Source organism: Nomia melanderi, chromosome 14, assembly GCF_051020985.1.
Source record: "Nomia melanderi isolate GNS246 chromosome 14, iyNomMela1, whole genome shotgun sequence".
Lineage (NCBI taxonomy): Eukaryota > Metazoa > Arthropoda > Insecta > Hymenoptera > Halictidae > Nomia > Nomia melanderi.
Window position 1 is genome coordinate 6146167 of NC_135012.1, and position 23317 is coordinate 6169483.

The 23317-nt window shown below is 41.6% G+C and overlaps 1 protein-coding gene across 3 annotated transcripts; it reads right to left on the minus strand.

Moving 5' to 3' along the window:
• Window positions 1–356: 356 nt before the first annotated feature.
• Window positions 357–21729, minus strand: LOC116425710 (uncharacterized). 3 transcript variants are annotated; one of them, XM_031973773.2, is made up of 7 exons: window positions 21599–21729; window positions 5903–6223; window positions 2682–2752; window positions 2347–2596; window positions 2108–2236; window positions 1524–1800; window positions 357–1436 (listed from the first exon to the last, which is right to left on the minus strand). In XM_031973773.2, exons 2-7 carry the CDS (start codon window positions 6094–6096, stop codon window positions 444–446), a joined length of 1914 nt encoding a protein of 637 aa, XP_031829633.1. In that variant the 5' UTR covers window positions 6097–6223; window positions 21599–21729; the 3' UTR covers window positions 357–443. The 3 variants fall into 3 exon arrangements, with proteins under 3 accessions (XP_031829633.1, XP_031829631.1, XP_031829632.1); XM_031973771.2 differs by lacking the exon at window positions 21599–21729 and adding an exon at window positions 19771–20050; XM_031973772.2 differs by lacking the exon at window positions 21599–21729 and adding an exon at window positions 19290–19573.
• Between the last annotated feature and the right edge of the window lie 1588 nt (window positions 21730–23317).

Here is a 23317-nt window from a genome sequence, read left to right on the forward strand (position 1 = left end):
GAAAATAAATAATGAGAATACTAGATAAACGAGAGACGTCTACGATCACATAATATTCTATGCCCAAAGTCGATGGAATTTTTGTTTCATCATCGTATTAAGGCTTCAAGTACATAATACGCATACTTATTACGCTTATTAACTCTTTGAAGTATCTGCAAAGTGAAGTATTAGACTATCAGTGCATGCTATTGTACTGTAATATTACCTGAAAATCATGTACATTTAAAAAGAACGTCTCAAAACGAAATCTGAGTTGAGAAGATACTTCAAAGAATTAAGCTGGATCTGTAAGCTTAAATAAAGGCACATGTACACAGTGTCTAGACAGTCTTTGAAAAATATTTCGACTAAGATCAATGGAGATGTCATCTTTCCATTTAATTCTTGAAGACAAAATAATTGCACAATAGTCTACATATTTATTATCGAAGGCAACGATTCTAAAATGACTTTCCTCTGGCCTCGTCACGACCCTTTCGTCCTTCAGTCGAAATTACGGAATTTGATCGAGAATCGGTCAAACTCAACGCGCTGTGCCTCCTCGGTTTTGGTATCGGATTGATATCTTCAACGATCTCCGCCTTTTGTTTAATCGGCTCGGATATGTGAAGTTCGATTACTTTCACCGGTTCCCTTGAAGCTGCTACAGGGACTGGTGAATCGTTTAGTCTGACCAAATGAATGTCCTTCTGCTCCCTAGGGAATTCCTTAAACTCTATCTTAATTGCTTCTTTATCGGTGTCAACCATATTTTGGAAGAAGTGCCTGCGATTAGCTTGAAGCGATTGCCTTGTATCCCCGTATTGATCATCCAGGTTCTCCGTTGATTCTTTGGATGCGCTTCTCGCCTCGAGTGCCTTGATCTGTCTCTCAATCTTTTCGATCTCATCCTTCACCGAGAAGCTGTCGCTTCTGGACAATGAATCTAAAGAACTTTTTCTCCTTAAACGTACTTCCTCCAATTCCGAAGGCAATAATTCATCGACTTCTTTAATGATCTCTACATTATCCTGAGAATTTCTTCGATATTCAACTTGAACTTCTTCCTCATCCTTGTTTGTGGGCTCCTTAGAATCCGTTTCCTTAGAATCCGTTCTCTCAGGTTCCTCTTTCTCCGTAGTAGAATCATTGACTTCGGTTTGCTGTACTTCTACAGTTTCTTCCGTGCAGTTTACTTCTACCGGTGGTTTCGCTGTTTCCTCTACATCGGTTTCCACGGGTTTTAGAGTGTCTTTCTCCGTAATCTCTTCCGCGGATTGAGCGGTATCCGTAGCGGACTCCGTAAGCCTTTCTTTCTTGTCATCAACTTCGTTGCCCACTTCATTGTCTATATCTTTACTCTTCTTCGTCATTTCATCGATGTTCTCGGCAACTCTCGCTATGTCACTCGGTTCCACTATCTGAAGTTCAATGTTAGGTGCTTCGGTAATCTTCTGCAGAAAGGCAAACAATAGTCACGATCGGTCAATTAACTGTTACTCTAAAAAAATACAATTTATTTCGCCGACAAAGCAAATTACCTCGTTGGTCTCCACTTTCTCTACGCGTCGTGGCGGCTGCGGTGCTCTCCGTTTTTTCCGACCGTACGAGCTCATCGTACTACCAACAGAAATGCAGCTGTTTATCGAGAGATTAGATTTTCTGACCGCGTCCTGGCTACATCTTTTGAATACGTAGTCATCAGGAACGTTCTCGTTCTCGTCGCAGAACGCCGCGTCACCCATACGACTCGCCTCCTCTTCCGAGTCCAGGGTACCCGCGTTCGCACGTTGCGACGATCTGTTACCGAATCGTCGCCTAAAAAGAATTAAATCCCACTTCTAAATGGACTGTATCAATTGCAAGAGTCCTACCATTGTTCGCTTAACGCTAGAACTACCAGGTGGGCCAAAATGACCAATTTCTAATCCCTTCTTTTACAATTACTGCAAAGCTGCAGGTACTTCTTTAAGAAATGACTAAGGAAGCCGATTCGGTAATACCTAAACCGAAATATAAACTAACTAAAATCTTAATGAATCCACGCTTCTAGCTCTCACGAAGAAATGTTCAAAAGACGGTTTAAATCCTCGGTAGTTCTAGTGTTAAAATCCTGACTACTTACAAAGGGGGAACTGGCGTTCTTTCCTGCACCTTCTCGCGAAGAGTTACACTACCGTTCTCTTTAGGGGATTTGTCCTCGTAGTCCAACGCCGGGATCTTGTCTGTTGGCTTGGGACTCACCTGGCCAAATCTGAAGAACAGTTCAACAATTAACTCATTCGTTCGTGAACAGTTCAATAATCAACTCATTTATCTCGCTAAGCAGAAAGCAACCGAGTTTTCAGATTTAAATTCGCACACCTTCTCACTGGTGGCTTGGGTGTGAGGTCACCCATAATAGATGTGGTGGTGTCTTGCGGGCTGCCATTGTACATCCTAGCAGGATCGCCGTTTACAGTTAAACTGGAGCCGTATCTTGACGAGTTTTCCAAGGTATACTTTCTTCTTCTCGCTAAAGTGCCGAGAGCTTCGTGGAACTCCAGCTGATCCTTGGTAGGTCTCGGAGGAGCCGCGGGTTTCGTGTAAGGCTCCCTCTTATAGGTAGATGAAACTGTTACCCAAGGAAAGAAAAGGAAATCGATTAGACTCTTTAACTTGGCTTTGATTCGTCGATCAACTTTCTTGAACGTACTCACCTGTAGTGATCGTGGATCTCTTCTCCTGCGCCTCCGCCTTCTCATCCTTCCGTTTCCCGAACAATCCGCTCCTGTAAGCGAACGACTCATTTTATTCGAGACAAAGAGGAATAAATTAGCAGGTTCACCGTGGGTTAGACGATAATTGCGCCGCTCGACTTGCGTCCAAACGTGTTAAGGGATCTGTGTCACATCTGTACGCTGACAAGATGATGGGTCTCTGTGCGTTGACTGCTCTTAACCCACATAGCTCTCGTCCCGCAATTAATATTACCTAGTAACACGACAACGCTCGCCTCGTCGAATTACAATGCAAACTTCTACGTTCTCCGCTTAAAGCAACGTCTTCTCTAAACCTAATCACGATGAATCCATCGGCAAACGGTGCTATCTGGAGGCAACAGTATGACCACTTCTCATTCATGATTCCTCGTTTATTTACACAGCAAACATCTTCCAGCCGAATTCTCGAAGAAAGCATGCCGCAGCTAAGAGATTTATGATCGTACTAAACATTCTGCTTCAACAACGCTGCCACCAATCGTATAAATCCACTCCCAATCGGAATTAAAAGACCAACGTCTGTTCATTCGAGTTACAGTCTACCTACCGCAACAGCCAGGGAGGTGCCTAATAAAAATATACTCTAATCGAGCGTGTAAACGTTCGCACGGAGCGAAAGAGGTCTCTCGAGACCGATCATCCAATCCAATTCGCATCGCGTCCGTCTGTTACGCGTCGAACGGCAGAAAAACAGACGGTCGCGGCCGGGCAAAAAGTCGCGAAGACGACGTTTATCAGCGTCTCAAGTACAGGTATCGAATAAGAAACGGAGCAGACGCGGCTCGCCGTGCGCGTGTATCTAGATCCACCGACGTCAGGAATACCATTTTCTTATTTTATCCGCGCGCGCGGTGTCGCAACAGAGCAGAAGTAGATTTATGACGACGACCGCTGAGAAGCGTTGCTTCTTACGCTCGAGAACGTCACCGTCGTTCGGTGATTTCAACACAGCGACGCGCAGCCGTCTCGTCTATGCAAACCGAATCCGTCGGACGGTTTCTATCATCCAGGAAAACAAACGGCGGACGGTTCAACAAATTATCCGAGACGCATCGTTCCATCCCGGGAACAAAGGAACGTTACGGTTCGCCTCCGAAGATAAACCTCGAGGACAGTGTCACGGATTGATTTATGGACTTTGTGACGTATCCTACGCGTTCGGAGATTAACCAAATATCGACACGTAATGTTAAACAGCCGCCAATCCCCGGGTATCGCTGATCCCGTAAGCGTTTCAAGGTCCTCGTCTCCCGTAATTGCGAAACGTCCTCTGTATAAAGATGAAACGAATCGAATCGAATCGAATCCGTTGCTTCTATTCGAAACGTCGAATCGTTGCTCCCAGACCGGGTGGGTCGATCGGCCGAGCAAAAAGGAGTCGGGGCAACGAAGCTAGGTCGATATCTTGGCGCCGACGACGTCGATAGGGCGTATAAAAATGAAAGCAAGATAATACAGGTAACGTGACGCCAATCCCGATTAAGAGGAAGAACGAATCGTGGTGGATCGATGCGACGGCTGCGCTGCCTCGGAATTCTTCGAGCGTGGTTACAGCGGCTAGGTATTTAGGGTAACGTCTGAAAGTTTACAAGTATTTGAGTTTCTCTGCGGAGAATCAGAACGAAGAAAAGACCGATCGCGGGATTCGGATATGCAAAGAAGGCCGGAAAGGAATGGAAATGAAACTTCCTTTTCAATGATTTCGATCGGCGGCTGAGAACAGTTGTGACGTCAGTGTCGGTTGTTGGAACTGTTCTGGAGAACCGAAATGAAGTAAATGTTATTAGGTATATAGGTTTCAGTTCCGGTTCTTTAGAAACTTAGATATACTAGGATAGAAGTTATTAGGTATATTGATTCTATATCGGTTTTATAATTATTATTTCTCGGTTCTGAAAGAAATGCGGAACCGAAATACAAAATCGAAATTTGGACCCGGAAGATAAGTGTTATAGAACCGATATAGCTCGGAATCGATACAATCATGGTAATTATTACTTTATATATAAATCGTTTATTCTGAAAGTGACTTAAGTCTATTTTTTAAAAAGATTAAATTAATGGTTATAAGAATTTTAATTCTATATTATCTTTTTATATTTTAACAGTTTTTCTTTCTTTTTCAAATGGACTTAAGCCGCTTTTAAAATAAACAGCTCATATAACAGTATCAACCGGTTATTTTCGGAACCTTTTCAATCTTTGATTTCAACGGATCGGAGAAGTAATTCCGTAACAAGCGCAGGAAAGCTGCCGGCTAATTTCCGAGCGAATAATTACGCAGGAGCGAACCGCGCGAGCCGCGGGCGTTTCTTCAAATAGATATCGCTAAGACCTTTTCCGATGGAACTCGACCTGACGTCGATTGTCCGCTACGCGGGCATTCGTTATTTATGTCGTTTGGATGACGGCCAGACGCAGGTACCGGCCGCGGACGATTCACGTGAGCGTTTCGCTCCTATGCCGCGCCGGTAAGTTCAAGTTCAACAAACTTGCATCCTTCCCAATTTACTTTCTAGCTTAATCCCTCGGGTCTGTCAGGCGTAGACATTGCTTCGGCGCTTCTTCGTTCAACCAGTTGCCGGACTGCGAATTGTTATACATAGCAAGAGTTTGAACGTTTGAAATTCAAATTTAGAACATTTGAAAGTGCTAACGTTCATAGAACGCACGCGACATGAAAATATAAAATATTTAAAGTGTACTGATGTTTATAATGTTAGGGAACACTATTGTCTATCGTAGTCCTATACGTTTCTAATTATATTCTTCAGAACTTCTGTGAAAATCCGCAGTCTACTAATTATAGATCCATTTTCCGTTTAGACTATTCCCATTATTCTGGGATCCGTTTCTACATTCGAGATAAAGTTAACACGTTGGTTGCCACGATAATTTCAAACGTTTGGTAATACTTATTCCTCCATAACAAAAGCAATAATTATTAATGTTTTGACTTCACTGTACTCATATTGCATTATTATCTAGCTGTTTATGTTACTAAATATTCCCATTCGACATCGATTTTCTCATTATAATTGTTTTCAAGTAATTTCGAAGCTCCGTCCATGTGTTAACAGAAATAAAAAACGACCATTTCGAAGGTCGAGAGATAATCTTCGTGTAAGTGAGCCAGAGGCTCGGGACGAATTGATTACCATGTCGATTTAATGGAGAAACTATTGGATCTCTTCTTCCTGCTCCTGCCGAACGTCCAGAATTTATGTTTCGATTCCTTCGTCTTCTCGTCCCGGTACATGGGCGGCTGCATATTGGTGACCTCGTCGTTGAACGGGTTCAAGTGTTCCGGATAATCGTAAATGGAAACGCTGGGACGCCTAGATCGCGACATGATTCACCCTCGTTTCCTCTGAAAATGCTCGGCCAGTTTATTGCAGGAACCGCCTGAAATCGTCGCGACGCCTCGTCAACAAAGTTCACCGATCCCTCGTCATGATCCTCTCGGCGGCCGCCTCGAGCTGGAAATAGAGGAACAATCCCGGTTATTCTTGTTATTCAAAAGCGAGCATTAGGAAGATGAAAGAACAAGGAACATTCGGTATCCTTCGAACGCCGGTCGAAAAGAAAATAGACGTTGGACTTTTATTTTATCCGGCGGAATCGGGTTTCCCCGTTTCATTCGCGCTTTCCTGATTTCCTCGATCTCGCGGCCGATTTTACGGCGTTCAGCACAACGAGACGAATTATAATTATAAACGCGTACAGTATGAGTAATTTAATGTAGCAACCGAGTCGAAAGCATCGAGCATCAAGCATAAAGTCCAGATTTATTTTTAACGTCTTACGTGGACGTAACTCCGTGGAAACGGACGTGCAGGAAGTTAAACGCGGTTTACGCGCGGCGTTATGATGAGCGATCGATTAAACCGTCATCATCCTTTCCAGCGGTCTTCTCCTTATCATTGAAATCTCTCGACGTTATTTCAGGGGATCTCGCAGACGCCGCGGCGCGAGAATAACCATTTGAAGCTTCGATATCCAACATCGAAAACTGCCAATGAATAATTTAATAAAACCACCGAGTAGTTGAATTAAGTTCTTGAAATTTCTCTAAAACAAATCCGAGAGTGCATCTGTCGAGACGCGTTCATTGATTTACAATTCATTTTGCATAGTTCCAAATCAATTCCTTTAATCGTTTCTCAGAGAAGCATTTCTTGTCTTCTTGATAATTGCAAAAAGGAGACATCAGGAATGGGTCACTTTGAGACTGGTAGCTTTACTGTTAATTATCCGACTAACGAAGGACTGACGCGTGGTTTTTCTTCTTTTATTCTCGTGCTCCGTGTAATTCTGTTTTTCGAAGCGTTAGAAGTTTAATGCATTCTCGTTGGAGAAGAGCCAACAGAAAATCGTCGATCGTTAAGGGTTAACATACGAATTAAAGACAGTTAACGATTCAGAAAAACTTGATTCGTCTATGTACGGTCTATCGATGGTATTTACTTATCATCGATTCGTATCATTGGAATGAACATCGATCAACGAACAGATGGATCGCAGGGAAGCGATTCGGAGCGGTACAGCGGTATAATTGTTGAACGCACGCTGCACAGCCGGCAGCCTCGTTACTCCAATTGCCGGATCAAACCGAACGACCCACGGTCCGTCCAATTGCCCGTCATTGCGTATCAATGCGATTGCGAAACGCGGATCAAGTCCGGGGTTAATCCGTTAACACTAAAGCTACCGAACAGTCGAATCGCCTTTTGCCAATTTCTCTATAGAAACGCTGAAAATGTATCTACCAAGAGTTCGACTGACTTTTAACCAGTTAACTGTGTTTGACGAGTATACACGTCATCGTAAAGCTTGACATGATACTAATTCTTTCAACGATGAATTCTTTATTTTTTCACATAAACATGTAATTCTTCTTTGTTTCGCTTTGATCTTTCATTAAAATATACTCTACGTGCATTCGTCCTGCGTTCGATGAGTACACGCTACATTTTTTTTATTTTATTGCCCGCAGAACGAGAGGTTTTTCCAACTAAATTCCACAGTTAACTGGTTAAATCAGTTTGCGCATCCAAACAATGTCTTCAGTCATTTCTCAGAGGCGGAAGGGGACTGAGCATATTAAAAAAGATAGAAATAGAAAGAAATAGGAAGACAAACGAAGAACACTAAGACTGTGACGGAATCAAAGAGCAGACAAGGGCTAGTGACAATGGGAGATATGGTGAACGTTTTTGACGATAACGTCAAAGCAATAAATAAGTGCAACGGAAGAAAAAGTAAAGTAGTGAAGCGTTAATATGAAACACTTAGTAGCTGATAGGCATGTAGATATATGCTTAAAAAACAATTTGTAAATATATAGGTGGAAATTATTGGAAATTAAGAAGTAGAAATTAGATATTAAATTCAATTAGATATAGGAATAACGTAGAATAAGAAAGTGTGAACCGGAAGTCATCTCGAGCAGCAAGGCAGGAATTATGTAGAATAATAATGATAGTAATTTCTTAGAGTATAATTTGTTATTGATATCTGAAAAAGAAGAAATCAGGAACGGACCATTTCGATCCTTTTGGTAGTTCTAGTGTTAACGCTAAAACTACCGGGTCAAATTAATCCACTTCAGAATTCCTATTTTGCAAGTGTTTAAATTACGAAGGCGTTTATTGCGAAAGATTTTCAATTAAATTCATGTATTCGCACGGATACACGACTAAGGAACCCTTCGAATGACAAGAAACGTGTTGTTTCGTTTTTTATAGAAAATTAGAGACAAGTCACTCTAATTGATCGGTAGTCTTAGCGTTAAACTCGGAAATGATGATGATGTCTGCTCACCCGCCGACCCGGGCGATCAATCAATCGGTCCGCGCGGATCTTCGCGTAAAAGAAAATTCCCTTGGCACAATTCGCGAGGACTGTGATCGAACAAACTTCCTCCGTTCTTTCACCTTGAGTTTAATCGCACTTCATATTTTTTATCGCGTCGAGATCTGCCGTCTGGAGATCGAAAGAGATCGGGAGTCGACGCGCAGTGGGGCATTTGACCCGAAAACCTGGCCGAAACCATTATTGCGTTATTTGGAGCTAAAAAGTGGTCTTGTAGCTCGTTGATGGATCAATCTAGAGGTAAGCTACAGTACTATAAAGTTAAAAATTGAATGTCCTTGAAGAATGTCAAGGTCACGTTAATGATTTCTATTAAGAAGATTATTTTTCAGAATTTTATATATTGCAATTCATCGATGATTGAATACCATTTATCTTTCGTTTAATAATTGTTTCGCCATGTCATCGGAAATCATAGAAAAATCATGGCGCACGCACAGACAACAATAAGATTACCGACTTCTCATATTAACCAAGTTTCAACAACTTCATTTTCTTAAATATGACTTTAAGAATGCAGAAGTATGTTTTTAAAGTGATATATTTTTGAATATGTAGAACAAACTGAATTTTTCAACCTGTTACGCTAGAATACCGCCTTAAATTATGCTGAACGGTAAAAAATATGTAGTTTGGACAACTCTAGGCAACTAATTTTTGAATAGTTACATAAATCAGTGTCTAAATATTAATATATATAAGATCCAGAGGTGAGTTTCGCGGAGAAAAAAAGTTTTCGATCGTTATATTCGATTTTACAGGACGAAGAACGTTAGATTCACATCCTTGGTTTGCAAAGACCATAAAAGGAAAAAAAATGATTATAAATTACTTCACCTACATGTATTTCTTACGAGCTTTTTCATCGGTGCGTTTACAAAAATTCATTGCTCGGTATGAGTGAAATTTTGTGCCAAATATTGCCGTTTTCGAAAAAACAATGTCACAGTTTACTCGTATAACTATTCAAGTATACAGGGACGAAGCGTTATCCAATGAAAATAAAATCTGACCTTTTGGCCAGCGTTTCAGGGCAAATACCCCCCGTGCGACGGTCTCGTCATTCGACGGTGATCCGGTGATACTAATTAACCATGTTCCTCGAGATTTCTCGGGTTACGCGAAACGCTGCGTCGCGTTGCCACCGTTAACCCAGTTAACGAGTCGTCTAATCCTAGATTACGAAAATAGAGAACACGGCACGTATCGTTTACGTAATAGACTGCTCGATGATGCATCTTGATTACGGGTACACGCGTAATTCGCTTCTCCTCGCCTGAGCCGAACACTTTCCTTCCGCCGTTCGTCGAACACCGTGCCATCGATCTTCCTCGAGCGACGTTTGCGCTCACGTCACGCGTTCGGATAAGAGAAACGCTAACTTTAAACCTCGGAGGTCATGCAAGGCGACGCTAAGGTTGTACAGGTTGTAAATTTCAAATCCTCTTCCCGACGGTTTTTCTAAGTATACTTGAGAACATGCTTCTCAAGCGTTGATCTCTCAACCGGAGGAAAAGCGCGATACAACCGCAAAATTGAATTGACCGCCGGAAATTGAGGGCACACGACTAAACCAAGGACACCATGCAGTTGTCCGACGGCACACAATATGGCCACGCGTGCGAAATACAATCCTGAGCAAACTGTAAGCTCCGGCGATGTTGAACATCTACTCTCGTCGCTCTGAAGCTTCTAGCAAAGATGATTAATACACGTGCCGTTATGTTTGCAAGCGGACTAAGACGTATATTTTCAGTTTCGAGATATTTAAAGATTGGCGTTCGAATAGATTGAAAAGTATTTATACACTATGTAACAAAATATTTCGTAAAATGTTCACTTCATTCACTTTCAAACGTTCAATTCATTTTTAATGGTTGAAATGACCATTTTCAAAGCGAAGAATGGAATCGAACGAAGTTTATTCATTCGTCTGCCTTCTGTTTACTCTAATTTTCATTATTACTTCTCTTAGAAATAGAAACATAGAACGATTGCAATATTCCGAATTCGTTTACGTGAAAATAGAGAGGCATCGTTCAGTTTCTGAAACGAGAGCAGCCCGATCGCGCTTGGCACTTTTACCGGGCTTTTGCGAAGACCCCTGACATTAAAACGGTAAAAGGCACGTATGAACTATATAAACAAGTGAATTTCTCTTCCGGTATCTTTGAATTTCATCCGTTTTCCTGCTTGTGAAGGAAGGCTTTCTAAAAGTCGTCGATTCGGAAAATACCCTCGGCATTGTGTACAGGCGCACCGTCGGTTTCTTTCTTATAAATAAAACAGTCGCGGGCCGTGATACATCGACTTGTTTCCCTCTTTGAAGAAGGCATCGCGCGCTCGAAAGAAGAAATCCCCGGGAGCATAATTAACCGTGCTACATGTTCGCCAACCGGGAACAGGCATGTTACGCGAATTACTGTCCTCCAGGCGCAGCGGCGACGTTCGCCCACGGAGACGGCCACTGGCGAGGGCTCCAGGGGAGGACAGAAGGTGCGTGTCACGCGGTTACGAGGAACGCGACTAACGAACGCAATTAGTTCAATTAGCTCATTGCACTCGCAGTTCGCTTCTGATCCAGAGTTTCTCGATGGACGCGCGTCGGAATCGCTCGTCGCGGAACGATCCTCGGCAATTGTCCCCTGCGGCCAAGATACGGCGCAAAAACCGTGTAATAGCGTAAATAGTAAAATTAACGAATTAACGTAAATAGCAATGTATTAATCTAAAATAGCTTTCCCGAAAAGCCCTTTCTTGTGTCCTTGAAATGACATAATAATGTTATATTTAAACCTGATGGCATTCAAAGGTCAAATTTCGCGGATATCAACCCCTTGCTCTACGACATAGGCTCGCGATGAAGATTTCGAACAAAGTTTAGTAAACGTGAGTGTGACTTGATTCTGTCGAGTTTAACTCATTGCCGCAAACGACATTTTACGGACTGTACTAATGTATTTGTATATTCTTCAGTAATACATTGAACAAAAATAAAGTAACAGTCTACATAACATACAAGTTGATTTTGTGTACGATTTTTCATGACCTGAACAAGTCAAAACAAACAATTAAAAGAAAAACCGCGTTTCTGGGCACGATTTTAAAACTAAAAGTGTGCGGCAATGGGTTAAATGAAATGTTATCTTGTTTTATTATCAATTAAAAGCGGTGTTTTAGAGTGAACGTAGAATGAACGTGGGATTTTGTTCTGTTTCGAAGTAATTACGAGTAATAATAGTTTGCGATGAGTTAATTTCAATTTACGTCTTCGCTAAGTCTTGCCTGTACGCGGACACGCGTTTCTTCAGTGGACTGCTTATCTCGGGGCCGTACTATCTTTGATCGATTCGTGAAAGTACACAGGGAACATTAGAGCGTACACACAGGCCGACTATCTGGGATATCAATATTGAATCTCACTGAAAGCGTGATAATGCGGTCTCAATGTTTGGTCTTCTTTTTTCGTACACACGATACTAATTGCCGGGGAGGCCAGTCCACTTCACTAATTGGAGAAACTGTTTCACGCGGTCAAGTGTTCGCGGGAGAGTTCATTGTAATTATCAAATAGTAGCTCGCAATTGTTTGAATGGCCCTCGAAAAGAACGCCGGGGCAAACGCGAAACCTATCCTCCGTTTTCAAGCGATAGCGCGAGATTAAATCGTTAGACCTATTAAACGATCGTATCAACGCCCCTCGTGATCACTCTGATATGTTGGTAATCCTCCGCAGCCTCCGTATGTGGCTCGCAAGAACGCGTCGTATGACAAATAAATCGGTCGATGATGAGTCGAACGGCCAGGCAGAAACGCGTGTATCAACTGTAAGAAGCTTATAAGAAAACGATCAAAGTCGCTTACAGATACTTTCACGTCCAATTCGCGATAATTAAAGAATCGTAAACTACGTGAAATTTTCTTTGAAACCGTGCCAACGTGCAGTTGGGTAATTACTCGAGATCTAGCGGAACGGCGCAGGGACGAGAGGTGTCTTTCTACCTTACAGTTTTACAGTTTTACAGTTTCGATTGGTTACTTATAACCGTATTAACGAACAGTAAATCACTAATGGAAAATATCAGAAATTAAGAAACAAAACCAACAGAAACTTAGGCGAGAAAAACTGAAAACTGGTCCATCAGCAAAATCCCTCAACTTAGCTGTCAAGTGATCAAGCAGTATTATTCAAAGAGGCAAGTGCCACGTATCGCGAAGAAATTCCTGGATCGATTTCCTTTCGAGAAAGCAGTCGTCATAACGTTCGCCGGGTTTTCACCGATTCGCGATCGTGCAAATCCAAAAAGATCGCGTCACCGCGTCTCGCGACTCGCCCGAGTCGATTCCGTGTCGAGGAATGCTCCTCGCGGCCGTATTAATGGCCGTTATCTGACAGCTTAATTCGACATCGTTTCGAGAGTTCCCCCGTTTAAACGCTGGAAGGACAATTCAGACAAAGTCAAGTTAATTCGCGACTGATTTACATCGAACCCTTAACTCTCGTCTCTTGTCTTTAGCTACCTGATTCTCGCTTGGCGCTCGCGATCGGCGCGGAGAACAGGAGAATCGCTTCTACTATTTTCGTACATCGAGGAAACCGTGATTTCGCGTACTACACCGCTGCGAAATTCGGTCAGAAGGTTCTATTAGCTTCCTAGGCTCGCACGAGATCCTTGCACGAAACCTAAGGTGGATATACGCGGCCGGAGAGACATTGACAAAAGGTTGTTCCAGTTACGCGACACGCAAAACTGAAATTCTGATCGATAAATCTTATCCGCGCGGTGAGTGGTTGTCTGCTATATCGGACGTCCATTATAATCGTATTATGTCGCGCGCTGATTACTGGCTACTTCGGTTATAAATACGTATTCCGTACAATTAACCATTCGAATCGCTTCGTCCATCGAAACAACGGCTTTCTAATGTTTTCCTCCTGATTTCGTATCTTATCAGAGAAACTTGCGGTTTTTTCCTGACTCGGAGTGGCTAACTCGTTTTTCAGAAAATTCTGACTCTTCGAGTGCCGCCATTGCGACTCGCAACGAACGAAGCGACGCAGTCGCTGGAACGATTCAGTTTCGAAGGTGAACTTTTCGAGCGGCGAGATTTATTGTGCAATCTCGTCGGATCGACCGAGATCCTAAAAATACTTTCGTAAATCCCGTAGTATCGGTGTTTCTGGGTGAAAGCCAGAGAACCGCCGTATGTTCGCCGCCGTGTAGACTGTCAACGGACGGACGGACCTTTTTATGACGGTTTCCCGGCTCTTCTCGACTTTCGACTTTGACTCGGCATGCGACGATTTCCATCTCAGCGAATTTCGTGAAAGACGATTGAATAAAACGGTTAACAATGTCGGTTTACCAATCGCGAGGAAGAAAACTGAAGCTTCCTCGCAGAGATAGACGATTAACGCGTTCACCACCACGAGAATTTTCAGCGTTTCGTATAATATTACTTGTTCTTTCGTAACGAAGACAAATTACATCAGAATTGGTTATTAATGGTTTGTTACCATAGTTCTCGAGTGACACTATTATTTAGTTACTTGTATTATTAACCCTTTGTACTCGAGAGGTGACTCAGTCACAATTTCATTTGATATAGCAAAGTTATAAAGTTGCATGTTTAACATTAAGTTTTGCATAATACATCAATGTGTTAAATATTAAATAAAACATCTTTGATTCTCAGTTTATGCTTTATTTCTCGATAAGTTAGTTCCAAAAATGTTGTCTATGTTTCATCAGAAAACATTGAAGATTTCTAGCGAAAAACTTTCGAGTGCAAAGGGTTAAATTCTTTGAATCGACATCAGTTCACTCGTGTAATTGTCTTCAAACATTTTGGAAGCTACAGTCATCGGTGAGCACCGTGTAGGTCAACCTGTTAACGTTAAAATACAGAAGAACACGGAACGTGTTACTCTCGCCGAAGCCTTTACAATCATATTTCCTCGATCGATTGCAGATTATCTTAATTATCAAAAGAAAACCTTGAAGAGAAAAAGATGAAGAAAGCGAGAACGAATGGGACGCGAGAGAAACGATCATCCACGATTCAACGCAGATGTGATACCGATGCGCTATCACGTAGGATCGCCATGCACATGCTTCGTTTACATGGAGTCAATCGCGACGGCGCAATTTCTTTTTTGCGTTTGGAAGATTAACGGGTGACAAAAGACGCGTCACGGGATGTCGCAATCGACACGGACAGCCGTGAAATTCTGTTCAACCGTTGCCTCGTTACGCCCGACTTTTTAGTATCTTTACTATCCGCGACATGCTCCACTCGCTTCCCAGGTGACGCGCATTACCTCCGCTGTGGAAAGAGCGGAATGTGCTAATTCGCGTACAAAGAGGATCTTTTCCTAAGAGACACATGCTTTTTTCACACGCGTTGCGTTGAAGTCCTAGAATAGACGAAGACAATTACTTTTTCCCTCCCTTCGCAATGTCTCATTATCAAAACGCGCTTCCTCTTAACAGACTCTCTAGCGTAGACTCACTGGTGACCACTTCGCGATCGGTTCGGGTTACCAATCAAACTCTTTGCTAACGATATTGACATAAGGAACGCGTCAAATGGACGTACACTAAATTCTATAAACATTACTCGGTAAACATTCATGTCAATTATGATTGATTCAGTCGTACGAATACGTGTCGTAACACTAGATTTACGGAACCCATCAATTCTACGGATATTGAATTTTTTAAATATTATTTAGTAACAATTTCAGTCGATTTTCATTCGTACTGGATTTGAAGCTACAATTCTCGCGATTTACATAGACGAACATATAGTCTTCTAAGAACAATAGAACGAAATGTAGAATGAACGTCCATAAATCTAGTGTTAATTGTCTATTTTAGAATTCCTAATTCCCAAGATCCGAGCGAACGGACGTCAACTTTTCTAGGAACACTAGAATAAATTGTACAATAAATGTCCATGAGCCTAGTGTTAACGTCAGTCCGCTTGATACACGGATCACCAAGGGTCTGCTCGTTTTCATGCTTCTACGAGGAAGAGGCGGCACCAACTTCAAATTCAGCGACCACGATTCTTTCTGCAGGCGGATGGCTCGCGGTCCTTTCGTGTTCGCCGGTAATTATGAAAGTATCGATTAGGACTTCCGTACATTGCCTGGAAGTCGCAATCGTAAAATCTACGAACACGCTTATCCTTAAGCGTGTTCCTTGCGGCGGCGGTAGCTATTTCGCGGCAACCCGTGCCACGAGCTCGAGTCACGGATGCCAGAGATTCTCAACTATGAGAACTGGTTTCTTATGTGTTTGCCGTGTCGTTGCATCGAGCGTCACGTGCACGGCATCCCTCTCCGCCCCGGCGGTAAAACGATATCTAAAATGATTGCAACCTTCGCGTCGCGCCTCTTTCTACAAGTAATCGACTCCTCCCGTGGAACGATCGGCGCGGACAAGGAAAAGAACGGAGAAAGACGAGCGGGGACCTTCTTGAATTTTTTCGCTCTTCACGGTTGAGAACCCCCCGTCACGTGTAAAAATAGATGCTTCAACTGTTCCCTTCGGCGGGGGTCTCGATCGACACAGAATTCCCAAACACTTCGCCTCAAAAATGTTCTGGATCCCGCGAAGTGGCTTTCCGCGACGCGCTCCCGTCCCTGAGGAAACGAGTTCGTCAAGTTATATACGGTTACACGGTCGAAGATAATTCTTATCGACGAAAGAAGTGTAAATTAAAAAGCGGACGAAGTGTCGCATCAATGTTCGGTAAGTTTCCTTGGAAATTGATAAGGGGAAGCGTGTATTAAGTATACATACACGCTTCCAACTTCTTCCAGCGATACATTCGCATATGTTCACCCTTTGCACTCCGAAAAGTTTTCTCAGAAATGCTCGACACACTTCCCGATGAAATATAGAGAACATTTCTTGAGACTAACTTAACGAGAAATCCGTGAACTAAACGAGGCTGTTTCATTTGAATATTCCACGTATTAACGCGTGATACGAAACTTAATACCAAATGTTTAGACTTCATAATTCTACCGAATCGAACGGCGGTTGAGAGCCTATGAAGTGCAAAGGGTTAACTCTATCTTCCTACACTGACCAAGTTTAGTAAAATAAAACGACCGACGAATCGCTGATCGATGGTACTAACGTTTCCAATAATCGCATACATTATTTCCGGAGATAAGATGTTCAACGACCCGTGGTCATCAACGCGAGGTCCGCGAAATGAATACTTTTCGCGGAGACGTCTTCGCACGTGCGCCCCGTGCAGCGGTGCGCAGTCGCGAAATACGCGACCGTAATGGCTCAGATAAAAATAACGCGGCTACGATAAGGAGACGATACGCGGAATCAAGTGAAAAAGGTCGTAGGATCAAGAAGAGCCCGAAACGTGTCCGGTTAAATTACACGCGTCATGTAGGTCAGTGAATCGCAGCTCGAAATTATCGTGCATGAGTTACGCTATGCTGTTCTGGTCACGTATATCGCTCGACCACGAAAAAGAAACCGCTCGGAACCACCTCGCGTTTATTTATTATGCTCGGATCGCCTCGAACGCAAAACTTATCTTCACCGGACATTCAGGTGACCCAACCACTTACTAGGCTAGACTGAGGCGAATCGGATCCTCTTTTCTTTACCAGTAAAGAACTAAATACACTCAAACGTTACTAATAATAATAAAATATTAAATAAAATTTTTTAATCTTTCTTTTGCAATTAACACTAGATTCATGGAACGTGTCGATTTCACGCATATTAACACGTTGACTGCCACGGCGGTCATCGATGACCGGAGCTTCCAAATTACAAGATAATCATAGCTCGTAAGATAACTAATGTCGAATCAAAATACTCAGTAGCGTAAGTAACTAGATAATGGTGTAACGTAAGAATTCAGATAGGAAATAATTAATAATTTTTCCTCTTTATCTTTGCTACAGAGAGAATAAGTAATACATAAAACGCTGATGTCTTTCGTGGCAGTCAACGTGTTATTACAAACATTATTTAGTAAATGTTTACGTCGATTTCGATTGTGGTGTAGACAGGTATACAAAAGTGTTTTAATTGTTCATCTTCGAACCTCTAATTTCCAGAATCTAAACGAACATCAATTTTTTCTAAGACCAATAGAACAAAATGTAAATGTTTGTAAACCTAGCGTTAAGAAGCAAGAAACCAGAAATATAATTTACGGTATAACAAATATAAACTGGATTCTCGTTTCGATCAGATTCGCCCGGTGGTCCGATTCGCCAAGGTCTATCCTGTATCCATAGATCCTGAAAGTTCGCGCGATTAATTCCGGTCATCGCTGACTTACATCCGGCGTCTAATAAAGCGCAATACGTAGCGCGAAATCAACTACACACGTACACCGTTATCCATGAACGTCAAATGGTTCCACGGGCGAATCGTAACAGACACTCCACCTAACCGGTGAGCAAAAAGTACGCGACCACCGCCATTTTCATACTTCCCGCGGATCGCTCGCCGAAATGAGTCGGCGGTTTAGGCGTTTATCTTCGCTACGTTCGGCCGAATCACGCCACACGCACACTGCAACGCAAAACATTGACCATACAGGGATCGACGATCGTTCCCGGCAAAAATACGATTACTCCCGGTGAACGGCGGTAATCCGTTGAACGGCGAAAACGAGTCTACTCGTCGTTTGTATTCATACGTGGTCCTCTCGTTGTTCGTATAGTATTCGAGCCACTCATTGACTACGTTAACTCCAGTTTTTGAATTTTATCAACCCTTCGCATTCGGGAGGTGACTCTCACACCACTTGATTTGATACAGTAAAACTATGAAGTTGAATATTTAGTATTTTACATGAAACTTTGTATTGCTATGTGAAATATTTAAATAAAATAACTTTGTTGCTTAACTTATCTGTGAATTATCGTTAAATTAGCTTGAAACAATGTCGTTTATATCTCGTCGGAAAATGTTGAATATTTCTAGTGAAAAATTTATGCAAAGGGTTAAGATTTCACGGTCAACGCTCGATTGGCTCTTAACTTGTTATATTAACGCTTTGCATTTGAAAATTTTTCATTGGAAATATTTTAACATTTTTTGATGAGATAAGACGATATTTTATGGAACTAACTTGCAGAGAAATCATACCTACGTTGAGATACAAAGCTATATAATTTCAATATTTCTCAAATTGATGCGTTACATAAGGTGTAATATTAAATATAAAATTTAATATTTTACAGTGTGAAATTAGATGATGAGTGAGAGTTACCTCTCGAGTGCGAAGGGTTAAAACAAATTCCCTTATCATTGAATTAAATATCATAAAATCAGATTCTTCTAGCCACGCGAAAATTGCAATAGTAAACATTACTTCTTGAATATACTATTCCCTGCGTTTCACACGCTAGCTGCACCTGTAATAATAAAGTGACATACATTCTCCAATATTTATCCAATCCTCGATTTAAAGGGAAACTTTAAAAATCAACGTATACTGGTGCATCACCTTTCTACGCCTTGTTTTATGGAGTCATCCGATTTGCCCAATGAGTGACTCGTTTAACGTCCATTCAAAGACACATGTAATGGAATAAGATCGTTGTTGTAATTATTATATCCATTTCAGTAATCCGGCTACTCCATTTTTCAAGTAAAAACGCGGGCTTACCTGTGAACGTACTCCCAACATCGATTGCGACAAATTTCACGTTTCATTGATCCCCGGTGTGCATTCTTTGCACTGCTTTGCACTGTTTCATGCGTGTGCATACTATGCATACGTGTATACATGTATAGTCCCGTGCAGCGACGACTTCACGACTCATTTCCGCGACGGCGTTTGATAAGAAGGAAATTGTAGAGTTTAACTGTAAAAACCGTCACGCTTCGGCCGCGTCGTTATCGATCGATCGGTCGATCGATCGAACGGTTCTACCGAATATATTATTCCCACACTGCGGACCTTTATGCAAATTCACAGTGTTCGCGGGCTAACGTAAACGAGACCGTTCGATTATCGATCCCCGTCGATCCGAAATCTTTCGATTATCGATGTGATACGATTTTTAACCTTTTCAACCGTTCGAAGCGGTTATCTCGGAAATAACAATACCGATAACACGAGATACTGTCAATGTTGCGAGACTTACGTAAGTGCTCCTGGATGACAAGTGATTCAGGAATGCGAAACAGGTGAGAGGATTCGGACGATTTCGATCGTAGAACTCGGCGAGGTTAACCTGGCCTGCGCACGTTATCTATGTACACTGTGAACGTCACTGATCCGAGGAGAATAATAGAGGAGACACAACCGGCACAAGAGATCCAGCGTGCAACACTTGCTGCGAGGAACACGGGACGCGTTGACGCGACAACGTTCGCCGGTCGACTGCGCTGAGTCCTGTACAGCGCAGCCGATCGGGCTGCGTCGACAAACTTCGTGGGCTTTCGAACGCCGCGGCAAACTTCGCGCCCGTCCCGCAACCCGCGTTACGCGCGTGCCATTGGCGGAGATCTCTAATCGGCGGACTCTTCGAATTACGTAGGGGAGAATCGTCTATATCTTTCCATTTAAGATATTTTATGTTATACTTCCTACTCAGCGCTAATTTCTGCGTTAGTTACTGTCCGAGATATTCGCTTAAGTGTTCCTTACGATTGCATTCGTATTATGCATGTTCGCGGGATATTTAATACATTGACAAAGTTATAATGTTGGACGTTTAACATTAAGCTTTGCACAATGCATCAATGTGTTAAATATTAAATAAAACATCTTTGATTCTCAGTTTATGCTTTATTTCTCGATAAATTAGCTTCAAAAATGTTGTCTATGTGTCATCAGAAAACATTGAAGATTTCTAGGGAAAAACTTTCGAGTGCAAAGGGTTAAATACTTTGAATCGGCATCAGTTTCACTCGTGTAATTGTCTTCAAGCATTTTGGAAGCTACAGTCATCGGTGACCACCGTGTAGGTCAATCTGTTAATGTTAAAATACAAAAGAATATTTCCTCATAAATCAATGAAAATAAGGGATCGATTGTGGATTATCTTAATTATCAAAAGAAAACCTTGAAGAGAAAATGTTCTAACTGCCACTACCATATTAATTTACAGTACTCAAGGAACCCACGATTTGGAACGTTGACAGTGTTCAAATTTAAATCATGAATTATTAAGACGTTGACTGCCATGGTGGTCACCGATGACCAGAGCTTCCAAATTGCTGAAGAACAATTACAATAAGAAACTTGATTTTAAATAAGAATATTTAGTAACATAAGTATGACTACTGTGATAGTAAACCATTAATAATTATTTTCAATATTATTTGCCTTTGTTATTAACACTAAAACTACTGAGCACTTAAACTGACTTAGAGAAACATCTGTTATTTTTTTGATAATTGCGAGAAAAAGAAATCAGGAATAGGTCGTTTTGAGTCGTCTAATAGTTTTAGTGTTAAAGAATAAGTATTACTATTCAAAACGCTGGAAATTCTCGTGGAAGTCAACGCATTAATAATTTTTGATTTAAATTTGAAAACTGTCGACGTTTGATAACATGGATTCGTCGAGCATTGTAAATTTGTTGATGGGTGTGAGAATGTATAGAAATGAATGAAAGAATTGTTCGTTAACGTAGAGTAGATAAACGAATGAATAATTAATATTTCATATATAATATTAATTATTAGTCATTTATTTGCATTTTAAAAATCGTATTTCTATATTCATGGTTTTTATCGTGATGTTTGTACATTGTAGTCTATATCTCAGAGAAAGTACTTCGTCAACCGTTTCGAGAACAGAATGTTTAACAAAATAAGTCGATATGTTTATACGTGCTGACTAATGTTAATTGAACGTGCACATTGCCGATGCAGGTTTACTATTTACGTAGGCGTTAGTGGAACGTGCATAGAAAGTTGTAAAAGGAAAAATGCGGTATGTGGGTAAACAGTGGGATAGCTCACCTCGGACGAACAAAGATCATCTCCGATTTCTTTCCACGTTGTTCCAATACGATCGATGAAAAATTGAACGACTGGTATAAACAATTCGTCAGCGTTCGTATTCAGCGAGATATAGGAGTGAAATAAGTATCCAAATACGGCCGTGAGTCATCGTAACTGTTTTCCACGCGCAACAAACACCTACAAGCAAATGGGCACGAATTAACCCTCTAGATCGCAAATCAAAATCTTTTGAGAAAAATACACTTTTCTTCGCAATATACGCTAACTGACTTATTATTTTTAACAAAAATAGACGTTTGTATGAAGAAACGCTATTCTAACTGTTAGAAGAATAAATTGTTACTGCTGTATCGATTTTATAACAATCGCTTCGTGATTAACACGTTCGCTACCAGTGCTTATTTCGGTGACGGTCTCCTCAATTATAATTAGACTGCGGATTTTTCTGCATTTATGGGAAATCTGAAAGCGCAAAATTGCACAGAATGCACACGACACAAACAAATATATAAAACATCTAAAGCTTAGTGCTGTTCTTGACATTTCTTAGGAAAAGCCACTCTCCATTGTAATCCTACTTTTCTAATTACGTTCTTGAAAATTTGAATCTGCATAAAGATCCGCAGCCTAATTATAATATTTTTTTCAATCCAATAAATCTTCTAAGGAAAATCTTAAAAAAATGAAACTGAAACGAGTCATTGAGTTCCCACATATAATATCGTAGTTTATCATTTCTAATAACAATATCTTTAAGATTAATTTCATTTTCATTATGTAAAATATAGGATCACGGCCGTCACAAATATGTGACGCTGATAGCGAACGTGTTAATCCATTGGTTTGTATTTTACTGGTACTGAAATATGTGATTTCGAAGCGATGCGATCGGGAAACTAAAGCTAAAATGAGCGGCTTCTGTTGTAATTCGACGTAGCGCCATTTGAAATCCATTCAGCGGTGGTGCAGGTGATTCGCAACCGCGAGCTAAATTAGTCCGACACGTAGTACCCGAAACGGAAGCTCTCGAAAGCGCGAGAATTTTACAAGTCGACGTATTCGATTTTTGAACCGGCCGTGTCGCTCGTTTCCTCCGACGGAAGGCGTAACCGCAAATCATAGAAACAACTTCGATAACGCGAAGTGGCAAAGAGCAAGCTCTTCTGTCCTAATCGTCGGTTATCTCTTAAACACGCGAAATATTTTTGAGGAATGAGAATGCGTCTATGAATATCGCTAGCTTCAAACACGATATCGTGTTCCACTGAACGGCCGCACGTTTCGATCGATGGCGGTGTCGTGACCAAACGAATTTTGCAATGCAAAGTTCCTTTTATCGTGTTTTCAAATTTCCAGAGAAAGCATTCTCGCGGCAAACATTACGTCGTTTGCGACTGATTTGCGTGCCGAGCGATTTTTTGAAAGTGGCGATCAGCTGAAGATGACAGCGCACCGTCAGAATTATTTTTAATCACCGATTCACCGGTGGACGGGGGAGCAATATAACTAACGATCCGCGATACGACGGATACGGTTCATCCTGCTCTTACAGTCTCGATCGAATTCTCCCGGCGATCGTATCTAATAATGCTGATAAGATAGGTGTTATCGAGAGCTACGTTTACTCGTGGCGTAATGTTTACGGTGCCTCGATTGCAGATAAATACTAACAAGTCGCGAAAAATGTATTACGCAAGCCTTCACGATTTCAGCAAA

Bases quoted from the DNA above. Each gene is read 5' to 3' on its own strand.
- LOC116425710 (XM_031973773.2), bottom strand. From the start codon at position 6,096: ATGTCGCGATCTAGGCGTCCCAGCGTTTCCATTTACGATTATCCGGAA. The intron at 2,597-2,681 runs GTGAGTACGTTC...CTTGGGTAACAG, and splicing joins GAGATCCACGATCACTACAG to TTTCATCTACCTATAAGAGG. The intron at 2,237-2,346 runs GTGTGCGAATTT...ACTGTTCTTCAG, and splicing joins CCCAAGCCACCAGTGAGAAG to ATTTGGCCAGGTGAGTCCCA.